We start from the raw sequence: 22224 nt of genomic DNA on the forward strand, positions 1-22224 counted from the left end.
CGGAAACTTTAAACGCCACCCCCTCCGAGCTGCTGCTGCTGCGCTGTTTGCTTGCGTCTCCCCGCTGCCGCTTGTCCCGGTCGGGAGGTGGCGCTGGGTGCGGCGTCGCGCGAGGCCAAATAAATTATAACCTGCATCAAAACGACATCAACAGCTGGTGAAGGTATTGTTTTACTGATCACGTCTGCCGTCAACGCGCGTCGAGCTCGTTGCTGTCAACCGATTCTGAGCACGACCGATCGCGGCGGCTCGCCTGCCGTTCCGAGCTGCCCCTGGCTTTTTTTTTTTTTTGTCTTTGTCCGTCCTCTGCCGTTTTCCGTCTTGGGGCGTCGCCCATTTATTGCTTTATTTGTTGATCCATTGCTACGACGCCAGCCCCGTTTGTACCGAAGCGTGTTCGCTTGCGAGATAGCTCCTTTCTATTTCCTTTTCTCGCACATACATCTCTTCTTCGCGAGCCTGGTTGCGTGGTTAAATATGAAATGAATATTTTTTTATCACAGCACACCCTTAGTTATCAATTAATGCGCAGGTTATCAATTAATGCGGAGGTTTCATCTTAGCTTTCCATCCCGACAGATAGCGCGCGTCACTGTTATCGGCTGATCAGGCAAGGATACGGAGTTGAGGTGCTCGTTTAAAATATGTAAATACGAAGAAAGCGAGTACTAATTAAGACTGAGAAAAGTGACCCGCAGAAGTCGTCGGTTCGGATCCCAACAGCGACATGCAGTTGTCGTTTCTTCTACTTTTAGTAAAATTTTCTTGCATTTAAATTTCTCTCTACAATCAGCCACCACCGCAAAAGAAAAGTAACATTGCCCTCTGCTTTCCTCGACTCACTTCTTGTTCAAATGTGTTAAAGGGGAATATCTTGCGTGTCGCTTTTGTCGTGCGAAATGTCAGCAGTAATATCAAGCGGCAAGCGTGCGACTACAACACGCGAAAAAGCCTACGGCACAGACGTGCTGCGCCCAGCTACGGGAACGAAAGGAAACGCTGCCCAAGATGGCCAAACGCCACACACCGCTGAGTGACGTTTCTTACTAACGTGCCAGCCGCATGCACGTGCTCCCGCAAAGTCACGTCGACATCTGTGTCGACACAGAAGTCCAGCGTGTCGCTTACCTTCAAGCTTGAACCGAATACGCTGCTGAATAGTTTGTCCGCCCGAGTCGTGAACCCAGAAGCAGCTGCAGCCTGAAGTGTTGGTCATATGTTTAGGGGAAGCCCCCAAGGTGCAGTAGATTTGTAATAAGGGGGTAATTACTCACTGACATCCACCCAAGAGCAGCCATACGGCTACAAAGGAAAGCTGTACCGCTTTCCTTTGTAGCCGTATGGCTGCTCTTGGGTGGATGTCAATGAGTAATTACTCCCTTATTAGCAGCCTGAAGTCCGCTGGTGCTGTTCACGTGTGGCCTGAAAGTTCGGCACCGCGCGCAGCATCCCAGATACACTCAGGACGTCCAGCGTGGATCAAGGAAGAGAAGTCTCGGTGCAGACTGGAGCGTGCGATAAAACGGACCAACCAAGCTTGAATCGCGCTTCATAAAAATGAAAAGAAATGACGATCTCTCCGTACCAGTTACTGCTCTTGCGAGAGCGTTCGAGAACCGTGTAACAGTTTATAAACATCTTGATCGACGACTACTGCCACTCGGATGGAACATCACAGACGTAAATATGAGGCTATGTTTCGAACTCTGGCATAGGAGCAGCTAGCTTCAAACGCTCCCTCATACGAGTATTTAGAATAAATTACAATCTATCGGCTGGACGCAAGTAGATCTGCTGGACGCAAGCTGGACGAATGAAACGCCTAGAAAATGTAATGAGGTTCAGCATTCTTTCTGCACATTTAGAGCTTGCCCATTGCCACAGAAGTCCCATTTATTGTAGTGAGATAGTCTAAACCCCTTGTTCGTCTGCTAATGTGTAACACCCGAGTTCCGGCAGCGACATTAGTTTCAACGTTTATATGTGCCGCGTTGGCGCTAGCTAAGCAGTAAACGAAAGAGCGGGTGGAGGAATATCAGAGCTCTACCAACGGCGCAGAAATTGATGTTCTTTAAAACCTGTTCGCCGGTAATAGAGCACGTCCACGCGAGACAGCGTAAGACCTAGTGTACTTCGCTCAAGCGTATTTCATTCCTGCTCAAGAAACACAACTCGGGCCCTTCTAATATAAGGGGAAAAAAAAATTGGTAGTTTTAATGTGGTTAAACCGAGTAGAACGTGCGAAAGCTTTTGCGCTCAGATGGATGTTGATGGAGACGACGACGTGCAATCTAGAGCGCGACCGTATGTTTCAGTTTAACACTAGGCGTGGCTGGCTGCGGCGATAGCCCAGTGCTCTCGTGCAGTGGCCTGCGAAGCTGATATGTTCGCGCCGCCGCGGGTTCGGAACCAATTTGCGGCAATGCTTATTTTATTTCTGCAGGCTGGCCAAGATCAGCCTCAAATGCATGCAAGCCACAAGATTACTGGTTGGGTTTGAACGTGTTAAGTATAGAGCTCTCGCATTGAAACAGAAAATAAATATATGCGTAGCAAATCGGGCCTTCGACTGACTACACTTGCGTTAGCGGAGCTATCCCCAGTGATTTCCAGAATACTTTAATGAGTGCTGGTAACTGGGCACCCTCCCACCACAATGGAAAGAGGCGAAAGTCATCTTCATACCCAAACCTGACAAACCTCTCCTCACTTCTAACCTCAGACCCATCTCCCTCACATCTTCTGTTGGCAAACTCATGGAACATGTACTCCAGAGCAGGCTTTGCCAATAACTAGAAAGCAACAATCTCATGCCCACTAGCATGTTTGGATTTCAACCAGGGCTTTCCACGCAGGACGTTTTCTTGCAGCTAAAACATCACATTTTCGACTCACAGACCTCCGACACTAAAGCTATCCTAGGGGTGGATCTCACTAAGACATTTGATAACGTTACACACTCAGCTATCTTCGAAAACCTTACGACCCTGGTAGTCGGCGCCAGGATGTACAACTACATCCGAGACTTCCTCAGCCACCGCACAGCCACGCTTACCTTCGGCGACCACAGCCTACCAGGGATCACGCTGGGAGCACGAGGTACGCCCCCGGGAGCCGTCCTATCCCCTATTTTCTTCAACATAGCACTTCTTCACCTACCCCAACAGCTAGCTCAAATTCCCGACATCCATTTCAGCCTCTACGCCGACAACATCACTGTCTGGGCAAACCATGGCAGTGATGCCGAAATAGAAGAACACCTACAATTGGCTCTAACCACCATCGACGCATATGTACGGGAGCATGGCCTGACCTGCTTTCCTTCAAAATCGGAGCTCTTTCTCTACCGGTCCAAGCAACACGATTCAGTCAATGCACCCATCTCCCTCACCTACTCGTTCCATCCCACTAGTACACAAAATCCGCGTGCTAGGCCTAATTCTCCACTCCCACGGTGCGCACGGAATGATCCGCCGCATAGGGAACCGCAGGGCTGTCCTACGCGAGCGAAACACGACTCGCCTCCCCAGGCTTACATCATAAGCTGCACCACATATGCCCCTTCATACCTACCCCTCAAACAGAAGGAGAGAGACCGGGTAAATGCGCTCCTACGTAGTTGCTTGAGAACGGCTCTTCGTCTTCCCCCCCAGCACATCCAACGACCGACTCCTCAAACTCGGTGTACACAACACCTTTGAGGAGCTCAAAGAAGCTACCTTTACGGCACAAATATCCTGTCTATCCAACTCAGAAGCTGGTCGTATTTTATTGTCTCAGTTGAGCTTGGCCCCAATTACAGATCCTACCGAGGGGGTCCCCATCTCTGCTACCCGCCGCTCTAACCTCAACATAACCCCCATCCCCAAGAACATGCACCCTGAGCGAGACAGGAAACGCTGAGTAGCAAGGGCTCGGGCCCTCCACAAACAGTATAGCGAGGACCATGAGGTGGTCTATGTGGACGCAGCGGAATATACAAGAGGCTCCCGTATGGCCCTGGCGGTAGCCGACAAAAATTCAAGGGGCGCTTTGTTGACCTAAAGTGCGCTGAGTCGGAAGCCTTAAAGGTGCACTGAAGAGGAATCTGTCTTTTTGCCGCGGGAACTCGACCTGCACGTTCCGAGCATTCTTAGAAACTTCGATTTACTGCCCTGTGTGGCCGATTTCCCTAATTAAATCGAATTAACGCCCGGCTCCCGCCTTTTTTTTTTTTAATTCTGCCTCGTACGGTGGGCGGAGTCGACCAACGCGGGGAGTGCCTTTCACCCAGTCCCGTGGCGGCTTGCCGCTCTGCCATCGGCGGAGTAATACGTAGTAGTCCGTAGAAGCAAATAGTCCGCGCGTATTTTTATTTCTGCGGGCTTATTTTGCGGAACTGGCTGAAAGGCACTCCCCGCGTTGGTCGACTCCGCCCACCGTACGAGGCAGAATTAAAAAAAAAAGGCGGGAGCCGTGCTTTAATTCGATTTAATTAGGGAAATCGGCCACACAGGGCAATAAGTCGCAGTTTCTGAGAATGCTAGGAACGTGTAGATCGAGTTCCCGCGGCAAAAAGACGAGTTCAGATTCCTCTTCAGTGGACCTTTAAGCGCGATGGTGCTGCTCGTGTCACTGATGTGTGGTTAAGATGTTAAGCTTCGCCTCTAAGAGTGGAACGCGACAGCGTCTTGCAACGCTGCCAGGGAGTCCACAGAACGCCATCGACCGTTCGGTTCTACGCTTTAACTTGTCCGTAAATTGGTTTTTGAGGAAAGGAAATGTATCTGTCTCGCATATCTCGGTGGACACCTGAACCTCGCCGTAACGGGAAGGGAGGAAGATGGGAGTGAACGAAGACACCGTATTTGCTAGACGCGCCTTTGTTCATTCCAAACCATCGAGCTGGCATGGCGGAGTGGTAGCGTGCTCGTCTCGCACTCCGGAGGCCCTGGTTCGATTCCCCAACTCGACCAATTTCCTACTCGGTTGCATTTATTTATCTGGTCGGAGTGTAAAGGTTAATTAGGATACATGGTCAATTAAGCAATTAACTAACCTCAGTCCCATTTACTTGGAGCATCACTATACCATCCCTTTAATTGGTTGCATGGTTACTAGCCAAAGTACAATTGGCCCGTTTGAAATTCGCGCACTGTGACGTCACGACCATTTTGACCAATTGAAAAGGGTGACATTTCTGTCGACAACTCCTGCTTACAACGATGAGGCATTAAAGGCTTCCGCCTTAATAATGCAGAGCTTCTAACCTCCAGCTCAATAATTACCAATTCGTCCACAGAGGCAGAAGAGGCAGCCATCACGCTTGCTCTCATTTCTACCTCTGCCACAAAAATTATCTCCGCTTACAAGTCTGCCATTTTGAATTATGCCAAGGGCTACATATCCAGCACCGCTGCTCGTTTACTACGTTTCTGGCAGCCCCGGCGCCTCATAACCCTCATCTGGACGCCAGCACACGCTGGCCTCCCTGGCAACGAGGAGGCTCATTCCCTAGCCCGAGGTCTCACATTCCGGGCAGGAATCGAGCCCCCTCTACGAGCCTCGGAGCGCCTGCTCTCCTTCCGTGATATTCTCTCGTACTACCGAGACAAACGAAGGGAATACGCACCCCCAGCTCCATCCCTCACCATAGCGCAGGCTGCACATTGGCGACAGTTACAAACCCGGACTGCTCCATATCCAATACTGCTGCATGCCCGATACCCGACCAATTCCTGTCATCATGCAAACTTTGCGGCAAACCAGGAGACTTCTTACACACCCTCCTCACATGCCCCACTTTCCCTCATCCCCCATCACCAACCGCGGCGGAGTCTTACTGGGAGTCTCTTCTGACCAGCTCGTCCGCTCAAGACCAGCGCCGGATCATCTCCAGCGCTCACAGAAGGATTGCGCTCCAGGGGCTATCCTTCGCGTTGTAAGGGTGCCTCCTCCTCACATTGAGGAGGCATCCAAGTGTCATGTAGGGGGCTCCACCCCCCCGATTTACATCATTGGCAATAAACGTTTCCACCATCACCACCACCAGTGCTTTCCGGGACTCGAACGGGGTGCTTGAAAGCAAATGGTTGGTCCGTACTCGTTCCGCACTAGGAAGTGAACGTCGTGAGGAGCTGCGGCGAGCATGTGAAGCAAAAAGGGAGCGATCGAGTGAATACACACAAAAAAAGAAATCTATGGCGGTCGCAGACTGCCCGGTTCCTGCCCGGCAACGGCAGTCGGCCCACGGCCGCCGGAATTAGGCAAGGTCCGCCCGCAGACGGTGGAGACTTTTATCCGCCATTAATTATGCATATTCTCCCATGCGAGCGTGTTGGGCGCGCTCTACGGTGGCACTGCGCCGTCCACTTATTTCCCGGCTGCAGTGGCCGCCGCCGCCGACGGCGCACCTTATCGGCATCGGGACCGTCACTGGCACCGAATAAAGTTGCTTTTGTGCCCCGCGCCCGGTCTCTTTCGCGGCACGCTACGTGTCTGTGTACATTTCCGACCCCGCAATATCGAACCGATAAGGGACACTTTTAATTCTGCCATTCTCTTCTTGTTCTCCTGCTTTCCCACTTTTTTTTTGTCCCTTTCCTTCTCCCAGGCCGTCCTCTGGCCGCCGCTTCGCTCATCTGCCGGCGGGAGGCCATTGTGCGCGCAGCCAAGGAGAATGCAGACATCGGTTTCCGACTCGCCCTTTATCTGCTCCTTCTGCGTGTGTTCACTCCGTCGTGTCGCTTAACAAACCGTGCGGGGCGGAGACGGGAAAACCGTACACGCTACGCTCATTTCCGAACGACATTTTTTTGTGTGTGCACGCCTGTGTTCGCGTCCGTGATGTGGGGGCGGGAATTAAAAAGGATGGCTGTGACGATGGTGATACACTTTCGCCGGAAAGTGGGGTCATTTGTGGTGTCGTAATCTTGCCGTAGCCTTCTCGCCCTCACCCTCGCCGCCCCCTTTTCTTTTCCGCCCCTTTTAGCGCGCATTTGTCGGTCGCTGCTCTGCGCTGGCGCCCCACGCGGTATTTTCTGTTTATCTTTTTAATAAGTTTACGCCTTTCTGCTCTTCCTTTGCTCTTCTTTTTTCCTTTTTTTTTTTTTTGCTGCGAAACCTGCCACTCACTTGGTCATTTCTCTTTCACGCTTCCGACTTATCTTTTATGGCTTGGCCTTTTCGACGTACCGAGATTCGGTAGGAGCTTTCCGCACTTCCTGAGACCAATCTTGGGACGAAAAACAAAGCGATTTTGCTGATCTGGCTGTCCCATTTCACGCCGTCAAAATTTGGGTTAGGTGCGTGAGATTGACCAGGAAACAAGTTTATTTTCCCTCTCGTAGTGTGCGACATATCAGGTTCACGGGCAAAAAAAAAAAAACAAAAAAACACGCATACATTATTGCCTTCCCTCTGTTCCCCTGGGAGAGAAAGACGTAAAGAAAAATAAAAGAGGGCACAAAAACACCGAAAGGAGAAGAGACAGGCAGAGGCGCAGTCTCGCAAACGGACCTAGACTGCTGCTGCGCAGACATATCAGAGTCCCCGCCGTGCGAGCCCTTCCTGCCGGCGAAAACAGAACTGCTGCAATCTTGTTGGGATCCTTGCACCGTGCATTTCAGAGACAGAGATGTAATTCCACTGCACTGAATGCGGCAATGACAGTAGCGCGGGCTCGGTCGTTTCAGCGACAATGCCGGTACCTCAGGGCCTGAGATGAGGAAGAAAGTGTAGCCTAGGCGGGAAAGTGGCCGCACGTGCGAGGGAAGGGGTTTTGTTATTTCTTTATTCGTTCTCAAAGGTCCGAAGCGAAATCGCACGAGAGGTAAGTGGACAAGCAAGGCGTTAAAGCGATTGGAGATGGTCTTCACTCGCGGCTTTGAACAATCCAGAAAGATGACCTTGATGGAAAAGGGCAAAAGGCGCGGATGGTGACACCGTCAGTAAACCTATAGCGCCTGAACGGAGTGGTCGCACAATACCACAATTTTTGGCCCACGATTGATAGCGTACTCGCTAAAGATGGAGGTACTAGCCGCAGGAGCAACTTGCTGTGCATGGCAAGGTATAAGGCACTACTATAATCATGCGGCTGAGCTACATCGCGCGAATTAGGTCTCCCTGTTGAGAACGTAGATTTTAATTCCGACAAACGTTCGGTCATATAGGCCGTTATGGCAAGCTTTTGACGCACACACATTCAAAAGACGAATTTCCTATAGTGTGTGTGTATGTGTGCAGCATTGGTGAACTTTGGGATGAGTAACGCTATCTTTCCAAGGACACCAATGCCTCAAGTGAAGTCGTGAGCAGCCTGGCACTGATACTTTGCTTTCTGGTAGTAACTGCAAATGGATTCGGATGTATTGCCAACAGACGGCATACAACAAACTAACTATGGCACGCAGCGGGCATACAATATATCCTATGTATACAGCGCATAAGTGTTTTTCTACATATAAAAAATTTAACTAATAGAATGTGGTTTATTTGGTTAGTCAAAGAAAATCAGTGTAGCCGGTCCTACGCACGACTAAATTATCTCATCACCGCGAGGAATCTTCTCGGCTGCTTCTAGCATTGCGCACTTCTTAAGTGATGGAGAGGTTGCGGGATTTCGAACGCGACGTCTTTTAACTCGTCACTAATGGCCTGCTTGCATTCAGAGCCCCCGGAGCCGCTGCACAACTGTCAGATTTGCAACCTGACCGAGACGTCATTGGGAGTGACCTGCTGGACAGGCCACGGGTCGCCGGACTCGGCGCACGGCTCTGCCGGCCTGAACACGACGTACGTGCTCGAGCTGTACAGCAGCCAGCAGGCGTCGCAGGTGCTCAACGTGAGCAGCAGCCAACCCGTGTTCAGCGTGCGCAACCTGCAGCCGCGCACCGAGTACTTCATCGTCCTCTACGGCGTCAACAGCCTGGGACACAGCAACGCCGTCAAGCTGTACGCCAGCACACTCACCTCGGCCGAGGCGCTGCTCGACACAGGTGGGCCCACTTTAGCTCTCTGCTTATGCAGGCAAGCTCTTGCTTCCGAAGGCCGTTGCGGCTCTGTTTTCTCACGCGCCGGAGACTGGCTGCGCACGCGAGGCATCGTTGTGACACGGCGCGGACGTTTCAAAACGATGCCTCGCAGAGCCCTCCGAAAAATCATCGATTCCGCTCAGACGGCGGAACCAATAATCCCAGACAGGACGGGGAGGTTCTCCGAACGTGTGTCGCAGAACAACTCGGGCCGATATAGTGCAGCGTTTTGTTGCTACGGGCAATAGGAGCTCTCGAGCAACCGCTTCCATGGGTGTCAAACCGGAGACTGGGGAAGGGAGAGGACCGAGCAGAGTGAGGGAGTGCTTCGCTCTTCTTCTGCGGACAGCATCCCCGCCTATCAAGAACAGGAAACTTTGCTTTCCAGGAGATCAGCGTAGAGACGGCGCGCCGTCCGCGCGCGAGATCCAATTTGGGTTTGTCCTGTGCCGTATTTACCTTGTCTGGGGAAAAGTCCCCGGCGTGCCTCTCCCGCGAGCGGATTTATTGGTTCGTCGCTGGGTTGTCATTGAAGAAACCGTGATTACGATAGACCTTAACCGAATTACGGTCGCCGGCCTCTCAGTGAATACCTTGACAGCTGTTGGGACTTCCAGGCCGTTTGCCTCCGCTAGGGTTGCCTCATCACTGCCAGACGCTTCGCCGAAGGCACAGTCACCAAAATCTCGTAGTTGTGGGTACAACAAGATTTCAATTTATTTTTCTGTTTGCAATGTTATTATTCTTTATCGTTTCTGAATCGGTGCTGACTTTAATCTTTGAAGACGTGCAGAAGCCGGATAAGACAGTTGAGAGGAATAGTTGATTCTTAACGAGGCATCCTTAATTTAGTTTCTAAAGGCCTCGTAGATACAAGAATAATTAATCTGAAAACAGGAGCTGGCACTTGTACTTGGTACTTAAAAAGTGCTCATTATGGACTTGAGGAAATAAACAAGAGAGAACTCAGTAAGGAGCTAAGAATCATCTGGGCGGATGATAAAGTTGCTAAGCTATTTTTAATAAGAGGAAAATAAATCCTTCACTTTGCCACCAGGCCAGCTACAAAACGCAGGGCTAGAGAGACTTTCCATGTTAACCCTCTGGCGCCGCTACAAAAGAGGCAAATGAAAGGATCCAATTTCGTGCTTACAAGTTCCTCGTTAAAAAGCCTTACAAAAGAAAGCGAAACACAGAAAAGTGCAAAGCAGAGCCTTTTGTCACAGGTGTTACCTTTGAGCGAAAAACCTATGGGAAATAATACAAATCCCACTCAAAGATATAAGATGGCCGCCTAATCTAGTACCCCGAAAGCCCCACCGAACTACCGAAAATAAACGGCATGCTCTCTCTTAGGATCGAAAGGCATCGGAGGGAAAGAATTGCTGGAAAGCACTGGCCCAGGAGAGCAATGCAGCCCTCGGCGTTGAACGCGGTTTCGCTGTGCACGCACTCTGAGACTAGTGGCCGCCAAGTTTTCCGCGTGCTTTTCACCAGTATGCATCTGGGAATGCATATAACGTTTGAGACAGGAAACGTTGCCATTTGTAAGAATACGCTCGTCAACCTCTTTCGCTTTCGCTTTTTCCCCACAGCGCGTATCCACATCCGCGTTCCGATGGTTTGGGTAATACACCGTGGTTTCGTGTACTGCAGAGCACGCCTGGAACGTCCTGGGTCTCGGCGTCTACTCATCCATTCTCATCGTGGTGCTGGTCATTCTGTGCCTGGTGCTCCTGGTTCTCGCCTTCGTCGTGAACCGCTGGCGCAAGAAGCACACGCTCAGAGGTAAGCTGCGCGAAGACATGTGAAGCATCACCGCGTCCTGTGTGCTGTTTCCGCACTATGCTGCCTTTAAAGCGACCAGCCCCTCCGCTCATCCCTGGCAGAAAGTCGCACCTTTAACCAGACGTGTCCATTGCTGGATTTTTTTTTGTTTTGTTTCGTTTTGTTTGTTCGTTCACCGAATGGTTCCGGAGCAGCTCTAATGCTTGGCGTTGCCGCGGAGTGAAACAGCAAGATTTCGGCTTCGTTCACCGATGCGGTGGCGTAGAGTGCAGGGAAGAAACCAATGCGGCTCGCACACCCGCGTCCCTCCTTTCAACGAGCCCTGGGAAGCCTGCTCCGAGCCGGCGCCTGTCAGAAAATCATGACATATGACGGAGTCTCACACTGTCAACGTGTCAGCCGCGTGTTGAGAGAGCACCCCGGTCTTAAATCATGCCCAGACACACTGTTCGCCACCCACCCGCCTTTACTTGCTTTCTTTCATTTTATTTTTTTCCCGTCACTTCGCGATGCCTTCAACTTATTTGTTAGTGTATGTGGGCTCAAAACGAAAGAAAACAGCCGCTCGCAGTCGCTCTTTGTACCCATCTTTCGCTCTTCACAAATCTCTCCCGCTGAACTCAGCTGTCACGCTCTGTCACGAGCGCGGTATTATACACCATGCTCTATACGAAGAGTGAAACAATGGCAGACATTTTTGGACCGTATTTTGTTCGACGTCGAAAGCAAGGGACGCAGCTTCTTCGATGCGTGTCACCTTAATGTCCTGTCTGCCTCTCTGTTCTCTTGTTTTGTTGGGTTTTTTTTTCTCTCGAATTTTCTTTCACACCGTCGCTCTCCTTTACACTTCGGTCTTAGCGTCACGTTGAGGCACCGCCATTCGCGGGAAGTTTTTTTTTTTTTTTTCGGTCTGACATGCAACCGCTCTGTGAGAGGTAATGCGGTTTATCGAGGCCTCAAAACGGCCGCTCCGAAACTCTGCTGTAGGAACGGTTGCGCGCAGTCAGAGAGAAATAAGCCTATGTAATACGTGACTGGCTTTGTAAAACAGGCGCGGCGCGGATAGCGTCGGTGCAGCAGTATCGCGTGTCATCGCTGCAAGCGCGCCACCGCTACCCAGGGACGTATACCTTTCTACCAGCGCATCCTAGCGGCCTCTTGCGGAATCCTCGCGCCGTCTGCTCGACAGCCTGTTTGAGAATGCTCCTGCGGCAATCGGGTTGGAGATACGTCGCATAGTGTGTCAGTGGGATCCAAGCACACCCTCCTACGGCGGCTCTCTTGAATATATCAGCTCTAGACGTTTGGTCGCTCACATACCACTTTCCTTTAACCCGCCCGAAGCCACTACTGGCGCTGACTGCAGCTGACACTGTGACAATGTATCACTTCTTTTTCTTTTTTTTTTTCGTAGCACCTTTACACATCCACGGCACTCCAGAAAATGCACTATAGTGATCTCCTGTTTGTTTTTTCCCCCACGGCTTTTTCACTATTTATTTTTGCGCTGTGTTTTCCTCCCTGCGCATTTTCGTAAAGCGTTTACGTTATTTTCATTGTAGCTACAAAAGTTTATCCACAATTTTGCTCCTGGCAGCTGTGCATTTTGTCCCGGTGCTTTTCTCAGCCTTTTTTTGTCATATTTGAGAACATTTATTTTGAAAGTCATCTCCCTAGCAAACGCACTCTTATTCATTTTAGTTGAGCGCTAACATAGAGTCATTTTCAATGGGGCACGCACTTTATCGGATTTGCTAGCAATAAAGTTCAGAAGCCGTCGGTGCTTCAAGAGAAGAAATAAACGCGCGCGCTCCTAATCGCAGTAAAACGTATTTTAACTTTCTTTCTTTACTTAACAAGGCTTTTCTAAGCGCCGTCTCTTGCGATGAACTATAACCTCCCATGGCGCATTATCCTACGTCACACACACAGACACACTTTTTGCGCCTGTGTCGCGTTAGGTTACTGCGCTGTCGCGCTACCTTCCCTTCTTAATTTCTGGGCGAACTTCGTCCTTTGTCAATCTCGACGCCATCGTCGAAGAACGGCTCGCGTCATTTTCTTCCCGTCGCTTTCGCGCGCGTCTTGAAACAAGCAGCGCTTAACCCCCGTAGCTCTCAGCAGACTCGGTAGGTGGCGTGAAAAGCCGCCCTGCGCGTGCCTGGATACGGTCACGATTTGTGCAAACTTTTCTCCTCCTCCTTTTCCCGCCATAGCGGTCGTCTTCTTACCGCCACAAAAGCGTTGAAGTTGATGGATGACTTAATCGAGGTGGCGAGAAGAAACAGCGCCCGGTACCGAGAGAAAAAAAAACAAACACCCATTCGCTCTCGCCATTTCGTGCGATTGGCGGAGAGCGTTCTTTTCTTTTCTCTCTTTTTTTGCGTGTGCGTTCCCGCTTCACTCTGCGCCTATAAGCGCGAGGGCCCAGACAGCGCGAATAGTGCACGCTGATCATCCACTCAAGAGCACTCCTCTTGATAAACGGAAGCTTCAATGCTCTGTTCTCTTTTCTTTTCTTTTCTTCACGCCAAAGAAGCCGGAGATCACAAGAAAACGTGAGTATTCGGTCCCAATACATTCTTGCGACGTTCCTGCTAGATTTTTATTTTTTTTGATGGATTAACCTTCTGTGGCAGTTCTTCGGAAGCCTTAGCGCGCTCTAATTTTGACACGGCATTAGTACCCTCACCCCCCCCCCCCCCCCCCCTTTACCCTTAGCCTCTAGGCTTTCTTTTTTTTTTCCGAGCCTACGGCGAAATGTACCTCTCTCATCAAGATCCAACGATGCACACTTTCATGCGACCATGTCATCTACGTTCTACGTTCGCTCCATTGTATCGTTACATTGTGCGCAGAAGTCAAGCTTTTTAAGTGGCCAAACCTCTGCTTTATGTTGAAAGCATCTCGCTGTTTCTTCTTTCCTTTATGGTTAAAAGTGGTTGTTATGTCTCATCCTTGCTGCTGTTTTTCGTTGTTTATATGGCCTCGCTGCTGTAGCTGTAGGAATTTGAGGAAGGGCATGGGCTTCAGTCACTCTTCTTTTTTTTTTTAACTCCGCAGCAGATGAGCAACAAAACAGACGCATAGGCCTGACCGCTACAACAGGGACCATCAGCGCCAGTATGTGCCAATGTACCGAATTCTGCAAATACAATATCGGACAACAATGTAAATCACACGCTACGGCGTTCTACCCGGTAGTATTCCAGAACCTTACCATGGTAGCAATTTAATGGGCACCATTATGCCCACGGCCTCAGCGTAGGGTTCTCGACAAAAGCTGTTCCTACTAAACCGCTTCTTCCGCCACGTCTCTACGCTTTCTCAAAATTTAGCTTTCAGCTGCAATTTAAAGCGCTAATTTTCCAGCCGTGGACAAGGAGCGGTCTACTCGCGCTTTGCTGTCAACTCTCAATCGTTCCTTTTTTTTTTTTCATAATGTGCTGCTACGGTCCTATCTCACAGCAGAGACATAGCACCCATTTCTTAGTTTCTCTCATTATGCTGTTTATGTAAAGCTAAATGAGATTTTTTTTTTTTTCGAAATGAGCCTAATTCAGGAACAGACACTAAGTCAGATTTTGCTGCAATAGAAAGCCCATCCATATATCTTACTGCTGCGAAAGCTCTGAGAACGAAAGGCGCCCGTTAATACCTAGAAATCCTCGCTCAAATCCTATGTCAAATCAAAAATGAACCAGATCCTGCTAATGTACGGATCAAAATGAGTCAAATGCACTCGTGAGAGCCTTCTTTGTCAGATTGAGCCTCATAGGTCGGACCGCTTCGAGCGTGGTTTTATTTATCCCTTCCCTAACGCTACTTTCTCATCGACTGCAAAAGATATGAAGAGATCGGCGGAAGATCTGAACCCAGAAAACCACGATAAAGATGAGGTCATTAGCCCCGTCGACGATGAAGCAACGATGCCCCTCTGCTGCGGTGAACGTTAAAGCACTTAGTTGGGGTAGTTGGCAATGACTTTCTCAATTCATTATTACAAGCGAAATGGCAGTAGCAGAGGCAGACAGGAAACGACAACACTAGCCGTTGTCCTACCCGTTTTCCGTCCAGTACGCGTCTACTCATGAATTTAGAATGCTACGGTGAAGTAAAATATATTCTAGATGCCATATATTCTAGCTAGTGTGAAAAATAAAAAGAAGACGGTCACATCAGTGGTTGCAACAGAAGTCCGCTATTTGCCTGCTTGTGTCGAAGCACAGCAGTGCCCCTGATCGCAAACAATGAATGTTCGAATTGTTTTTCTGCTATATTCGCAGCATAATGATTTTTAAGTATTATTTTCATAAACAAAGCTTGTTCACAACTGTAGAAATAAAGTTTTCGGAACAAAACTGGGTCAAATCCAGTCTCATATCGACAAGAATGAAATCTAAAGTTCACATGCCGATATCCACAAAAAATTGCATAATTTTTCATTAAATCATGGTGTAGAGTTGCTGTAACTAAGATGTTTTAAGCATATTCTATAACAGCTTGGATAGCGCTATGGTTCGCGCGGATAACAAACTTTCGCGCTTTTCTCAGTTTGCGTTCAGGTGGATTTGGCTCATTTCGAAAAAAAAAACAACTTCTAATGCGCTTAAATATTGCAGCAAAAAAAAACCAAAACAAAAGCAAGTAATAGGTGCTTGCGCGTTGTTTGTGTTTGGGCATCTCTCTACTATTTGGCATGAGAGTCATTCATTCACGTCCAAGTCGAGCTACTCTGAATGGGACAGCCGTTTATAAAACGCACTCGTCGACTCCTGGAATTTTTAAGGAAGAGTCGCAGCAAACTTCAATACAACAACATAAACGAAAACAAAACTATGCAGACAAATCATTTTCTTTTTGGAAGAATATGGACACAGGCCAATTATTACTGGTTACGCTTTTCTGCATGCATGCCATGAAATTCTGCTAAAGAACCTGAAAATAATCCTGAACTCATAACGCCAGACTAGGCTAGCGCCTCGTGAATGCATGCTCATGAGTCAATCAACAGTTGGCGGTGTTAAACGCAATAGTAATGTGGGAAAAATAAACGAGAATTAATGATATCCAAGCAGAAATCAGGAAGAGGAAATGAACACGGGCAGGCCATACACAGGGTGTTCGAGGAAAAAGTAATTTTCAAAAATAGACTTTTTTGAAATAAAACGATGATTATTTCGCGATAACAGCAACGGCATTGACAGTCGTCATAAAATGCGGGAGACTAAGTTCGTAACTATTACATTTAACTAGTATCTGTTAAGTTTTAAATTTTATCACTTAGGTACTCGGTTGCAATGAGAGGTTGCAGGCCGTCGGGACATCCAATATCAATTATTTAATGTGCAGAAATGTAATTGCCCTTGGCGCAATGGGGTGAGGAATTTCGGTTGTCCAGACGCATCGAAGAGGCGCGCGCCGGCCGCAAAGCAAGCGTAGCCACGCCCCCTTCTCTCCCGCTTGCTCGAGCCAGAGGGAAAGAGCGAAAGGAGAATGATGCGCCCGCTACGAGCTTCGTCACTCCGTGAGCATGACTGCGAGCTGCGCAGCCGGTGCGCACACCTTCGGTGCGTCTGGACAGCCAACATTCCCAGCGTCGTAGCATCAAGGGTGATTGCATTTTTCCACATCTAATAATTGATGTTTGCTGCCCAGATGATTCGCTACAATTCTCTGATCGCAACCAAGCGCCTAGTTGCTAAAATTGAAATGGTGATTAGCGTATTTCGTTAATTACCCTAGTAAACAACTTCTCTCACAAGTTTTATGGTTGTGCGCCAATGCCTTGGCTATGATAGCGAAGAAATCATCATTTTATCTCAAACGCCTATTTTTGAAAACTGGTCTTCCCGCGAACACCCAGTGATGCGGACGGAAAACAGATTAGCGATAGCCCCTTGGGATAGCAGAGTGGACCTCAGCTGCCACGGGATAGGGTTACTGGAGATCAATGACAGCGGTCTCTCTACTGCTGCTTGCGGACGTAGGCTGATGATGATGATGAACGTGGGACGACGATTGCGAGGGCTGCTTATTCGGAAAAATGGGAGCAGTCTTATGCGCAAGGCGCAACACAGAAATCCCATCCGCTTCTATCAGTGCGCGTCCGTCTGTCCGCTCACAGGCCGCTGTTGTGGAGTGTCTCCGATAAGAAGCAGTCGCTACGTTTGCCGGCTTGTGCTCATTCCTTCTCTCTGGAGCTTTTATTTTCTTACCTTCATCTGTCACTCTGCGCACGGGAAGAAGACCGAACTGCGCAACGGCGGTGAGACTACAGGTGGATATCGGGCTCTCTGATCATTCTCTTTCCTACTCACGTAATCCGCCTCCGGCGTGTTCGCTTTGACCCGTGCATGCATGTATTTTTTCGTATACAAGACATAGCAGAAGTACTGAGACTTTTTGCATGCAACAAACTCATTCGTAAGCTCTTCGTCTAAGTTCCAATCGGAGTCTGCTCTTGTTTGTCCGTTCCCTTTTCTTAAGAGATTGGGGACTTTGCGCAACTCCTACAGCTTATCTCGGAAAAATGGAGCTCGCGCGAACGTTAATCTGACATATCACTGTTTCTAAAAAGCGCAAAATCGACAGTGTTTAACATACCACCGCTACTTCTTGTGTAGGTTTCTTGACTATTTTTGCTGTTTCGTCGAGGCCGCGCTCGACTGTAGAGAAGGACGCCAGCGTCTTTGTACGGGGTTCAGCAGAAAACAGCGCGTCTCACTGATTGTTCCAGGCGCATGGCAGCACTACGGACTGTAGCTCCTCAACGGACTCTTCGAAACCTGAATTAGCGGCTTGATTGCATTTTGGCGTCTTCGTGTCTTCTCGAAGAACCGAATTCTACAAGAGGGCAAATACGGGCTGGTTGGTACATGTTTTACGAATTGGGAAATCAGTTTTACGAATCGGGAAACAATAAACCATTTGGTTGTTAGTCAGCGCTGGTGTTTTGTTCTTCTCTTGTGTCGTCTTTCATTGCGCTGTTTTCCCAATTCATAAATCGTGTCTTCTCGTTCTCGCGTGACGTTTCATAGTGACTCAGCAGCTTGCACGTTTTAATGAGTGACATGTTTCCAGGCTACATCGACAACCATTTTGACCCTATTTTTCTTCCCCTCCGCAAAACTCTAGTCGCTGGTTAGAGTGGTCTGACTTTCCTTTAATCATATGATTATCTCTCTTTCTCCTCAATACGACGAGAATGCTTGAAACGAAAGTTAGTACTTGAATACTTAAAAGGATCGCTAAACCCTTCACGTTTTCTTTTTTGTTTGTTTTTGGCTTGCAGATGCCTCGCAACAATCGACAGAAACGCAACAGTACGAAAGGAAACCTACGACGCCGCTGAGGAGGAAGTTTCAGTACTAGACATTAAAGGTGAGCAGGTTTTATATTGCTTCTGTCTTGTTAAGAACACAAAAAGCCAGTGGTCTGGGACGTAGTCTTGCTGTGCTTCCCCGCATGCGGTATTATTTTTTATTCTGTGGTTTAGCGTAAGTCAAAACAAGGTCATGTCCGATAATATGAGTTTATGCTGTGCCAGTGGCATACCGGTTTTAAGAGCGTAGTAGCAGTCTGTTTTCAGCCGATTATTGTTGAACGGCATGTTCCCAGGCTAGTCGCTGCGATTCCCTTTATGTGGGCCAGCTTGCTCAAATATTCGGACACGGCTGTAGAGAGCAATGTGTCCTCTTTGCCTCTCTGCGTCCGTATTCAAATGTTCAAGACGGCACACCCAAACGATTATTGTCCCTGACGCTCAAGCTAGCTGTTTTTTTTTGTTTTTTTTTTTATGCGAGAGCATTAGACGGCCCATGGCGAGAAACCGTGGTGGGGCATAAACGGCATAAACGATTTCAAGTTACACTTATTGGCCAGGTGAGAACTTTCACCACTTCGACATGAACGAGCAGCTACTACGTAATGATGCATCTGTCTATGAGCGCAACAATACAACACGCAGTACTTCAGTCTACTATATTGATTTTCGGATGATAAAACAAATGCCTGCAACATCAAACAGAGTGCATTAACTGGAGTAACTGGAGACTACTGCGTATGCAAGGCTTACTGCTTCCGGGATTGGGATAACATTCACTTAACACGAGACCGCTTGCGGAAATCAAGAGCAGCCGGGCGGAACTGTGCTGCAAAGTGGCATCTATCTATGCGTAGCTCCGCGGTTCGTAATCATTTTCGTTGATGAACATTTGAGACTGTCCAAGACGTCCGTGATCGTTTGACACTAATGGCTCGTAATGCTTTTCTGTTTTCCTGATGTACCGATCTGCTTCTCTGCATTTTATTCTCTCGACCTAAATGCTTTAATGATTGCCGCTTAGAAAGGCTGTCATTAATTTAATGACACGGATTAATTTTCCACCATTTCAAATGAAGCTATTTTCCTCAATCTTCGGCTATGTTATTACATTCTTGTTACGTTTCGCGGAGTTTTCAAAGGGCTGATTACCTTGGTTGCGAATTCTACATCACGGTCACCGCCTGACACATGCACTGCAATCACCGTTTTCTGAAAGACATGGTATATATTCTAAAGAAGGAAAACTTTTTTGCGCTGCTGTAATGAAGGTTCAAAATGAGAATGAATCTTTATTTCCTTTCTCTGACACTAGTCTATTGCAGCCGCCGCGGTGGCTCAGTGGTTACGGCGCTCGGCTGCTGACCCGAAAGACGCGGGTTCGATCTCAGCCGCGGAGGTCGAATTTCGATGAGGCGAAATTATAGAGGCCCGTGTACTGTTCGATGTCAGCGCACGTTAAAGAACCCCAGGTGGTTGAAATAGCCTGAGCCTGTACGGCGTCCCTCATAGCCTGAGTCGCTTTGGGACATTAAACCCCATGAACCAACCAACCAACCAACCAACCAACTATTCTATTGCAAACTAGCAACGACAAAAAAAAAAGAGGCCATGCCAGGTGCACACCAGTTGTTTCAGAGAAGCCCGCCCACTAATTTTGAAAAATAGGGTTTTCTTAGGTAAAGAGAAGCTTTTGGAGTCATGGTAATATCAGAGTTGGCGGACTTCAGAAAACAGGCGAATCATGTTTACTGATAAAGTGACCAACTAAATTCTAATAGCGAACTTTTTAACTATTGCTGATAGGCGCACGATTCTAATTAGAGACTGGTAGCTGGCCATTAGGAATAGTCCTATCAGTTTAGAAGGTTTCCCTAGTCGCTGTGGCTCAAAAAATTTGGGCCCTTTCTTGCGCCATTCCAAAACCGCGCGCCTGCGGAGTGCGCTCAGCGTCGTCAATCAAATCGCGCAACTTCGTGGCGCACGTACCACGTGACATTCTCTGCGCCGCTCGCGCTGGAACAGCGAAGGGGCGCGGAGCGGGCAGCACCGCAGCGCGAACGGAGAAGAAATATTTGCATCACACGTGCGCCCCTGAGTGGTGCAATTTGATGGATGTCGCTAGAAATGACCCGAATTTGTTGAGCCACAGGGACGAGGGTAAACGCATTCTTGGAAATTGAAAAACTGACACGACTGTTGCTAATGGTTGGCTATCAATCTTTAACTGAAATCGTGCTCCTATCAGTAGCACCGTGTAACCTCGTGTGAGGGCGGCACCCGCGTATGGGTCGCACCCCCTGTTTTGGACTGGTTAATTGAGAAGAAAGTACGGTTATACGTTCTCTTTGTTCGCATATGGGCTGTACCTTGAAAACTCCCACCCGAACGTAAAAAAAAAAAATGCGGCCTTTGCACGAGTTGATACGATAGTCAAAAAGTGAACCATTTAAATTTTCTCAATCACTTTACTACTTCACAAGATTCACCTGTTTTCTGACGTCCGTCGACGCTGCTATTACTGTGCCATAGAAAGCTTCTCTTTTCCTGAAAAAAAACCTATTTAAATATTAGTGGCGGGCTTCCCTGAAACACCTGGTATAACTTGCAAAAAGGCTCCCTGTTCTTCGCATGTCTAAATCAAATATTTTGGTGCGTAGTTATTGCATGATAGCTCGCGAAGATCGTTTCATGTGGTTTAACGTCCCAGAGCGAATCAAGCAATGAGATACGCCGTAGTGGAGGGCTCCGGATAATTTCGACTACCTTGGGTTCTTTAACGTGCACTGACATCGCACAGTACACTGGTGTCTAGCATTTTACCTCCATCAAAATGCGACCCCCGCGGTCGGGTTCGAACCCGCGTCCTTCGGGTCGGCAGTGGAGCACTATAACCGCTGAGCTACAGCAGCGGCTGGTGGCTCGCGAAGCTCCGAATGGCTGAAATGCTGTGCTATAATCTTGTCTTGCACTCCGTTTCCTGCCTTAGTGGTGCGAGAGATGTCTACTCTCAGACCTCACTCTACTATCTATCCCTTATGCCTCATAGCCGTGCAGGCAGGTGCTTATTATTTTTCATTCCTTTTGTTTCCTCCAACATACTCTTTGTCCCTTGCGCCTATCATATCTTGCCCTTTTCTCAGTGTCGGTGGCGATCGGCTCTTCCTGCGCTCCTGGCCCTTGCCCTGTTTTCTCTGGCGGCTTGTGTTTACTGGGACGAAAACAAAAATAATTTTTTCTTAAGATCTCACATGGGTCATACTGTTTCATCCAGCAAGTGCAGGCACAGGGGCGAGGTTTTTTTTTTTTTTTAATCTGGTTTTAGTAAATGGTTAGGGTGGGCTTGGATGAAGTAATTGATTGAATGCTTTCATTTTAAATCAAATTTTTATTTCCTGTTCCTTGCGCGGTACTCAAAGGTACGCAAAACTTACTGGGCCTGCAGCCAGAGGTTACCTAGGGGTCCATTATATTGCTATGTGAGCGCAAGCAATAAAACTAAATAAAATAGAAAACTTCAAAGCTACCTTTGTTGCCTGCTTGTTAACACCAGCGCAAATGCATGCCAATTGTGCACGGTAATGTGAAGAAACACTACAGCCTAACAAAAAAATAACCTCCAAAGAGAGAAAAAAAAAAGGATGTATTGGATCACGGTAGAGGCTCGCACTAAAACAGCGAAGAAAAAAAGGAGCGCATGTAAACAGTAAAGAAGAGAAAGCCAAACGTACATATACAACACTGTGGCGCAAAGCAATTTCTAGAAACCTGTGCAATAGTTTACACGCTAAATATAATCCTATTTGACACAATTCTCGAGATTAGTTTTCTTATTACGTTGGATTTGGACGAGTCGACCCGGTTCTGAAAACTGAAAGCTTCGTTGTATCCAGTATGAAAAAAGTTATCCTTTTAGAAAACTCATCGAAGAATATTTCTGCGGCCAATCAAGTGGGAGTTTAAGAGCGATGCAGAGTAATCAACGTTCGTCTTGGAATGTTATTAATTTCAACAGGCATTCATTGCCTCTTCGCTCGTACGTCGGCTGCACTTCATTGTGACGCGCGTGACGGCGTAATTACTGTTACTCCTACGCCC

At 48.3% G+C, this 22224-nt stretch overlaps 1 protein-coding gene across 2 annotated transcripts in view; it reads left to right on the forward strand.

Moving 5' to 3' along the window:
- Nucleotides 1–22224, forward strand: part of LOC149350471 (neural cell adhesion molecule 2-like) — a 425822-nt gene that overhangs the window by 399165 nt on the left and 4433 nt on the right. Inside the window, exons 8-11 of one of the 2 annotated variants that reach the window (XM_089576882.1) lie at nt 8652–8978; nt 10671–10802; nt 13339–13360; nt 18097–18185. In XM_089576882.1, the coding sequence (XP_089433008.1) occupies nt 8652–8978; nt 10671–10802; nt 13339–13360; nt 18097–18185 (570 nt within the window). The remainder of the gene's footprint in view (nt 1–8651; nt 8979–10670; nt 10803–13338; nt 13361–18096; nt 18186–22224) is intronic. The other variant, XM_089576883.1, reaches the window with a different exon arrangement.

This window comes from Amblyomma mixtum, chromosome 3 (genome assembly GCF_055824585.1).
Source record: "Amblyomma mixtum isolate Tamu chromosome 3, ASM5582458v1, whole genome shotgun sequence".
NCBI lineage: Eukaryota > Metazoa > Arthropoda > Arachnida > Ixodida > Ixodidae > Amblyomma > Amblyomma mixtum.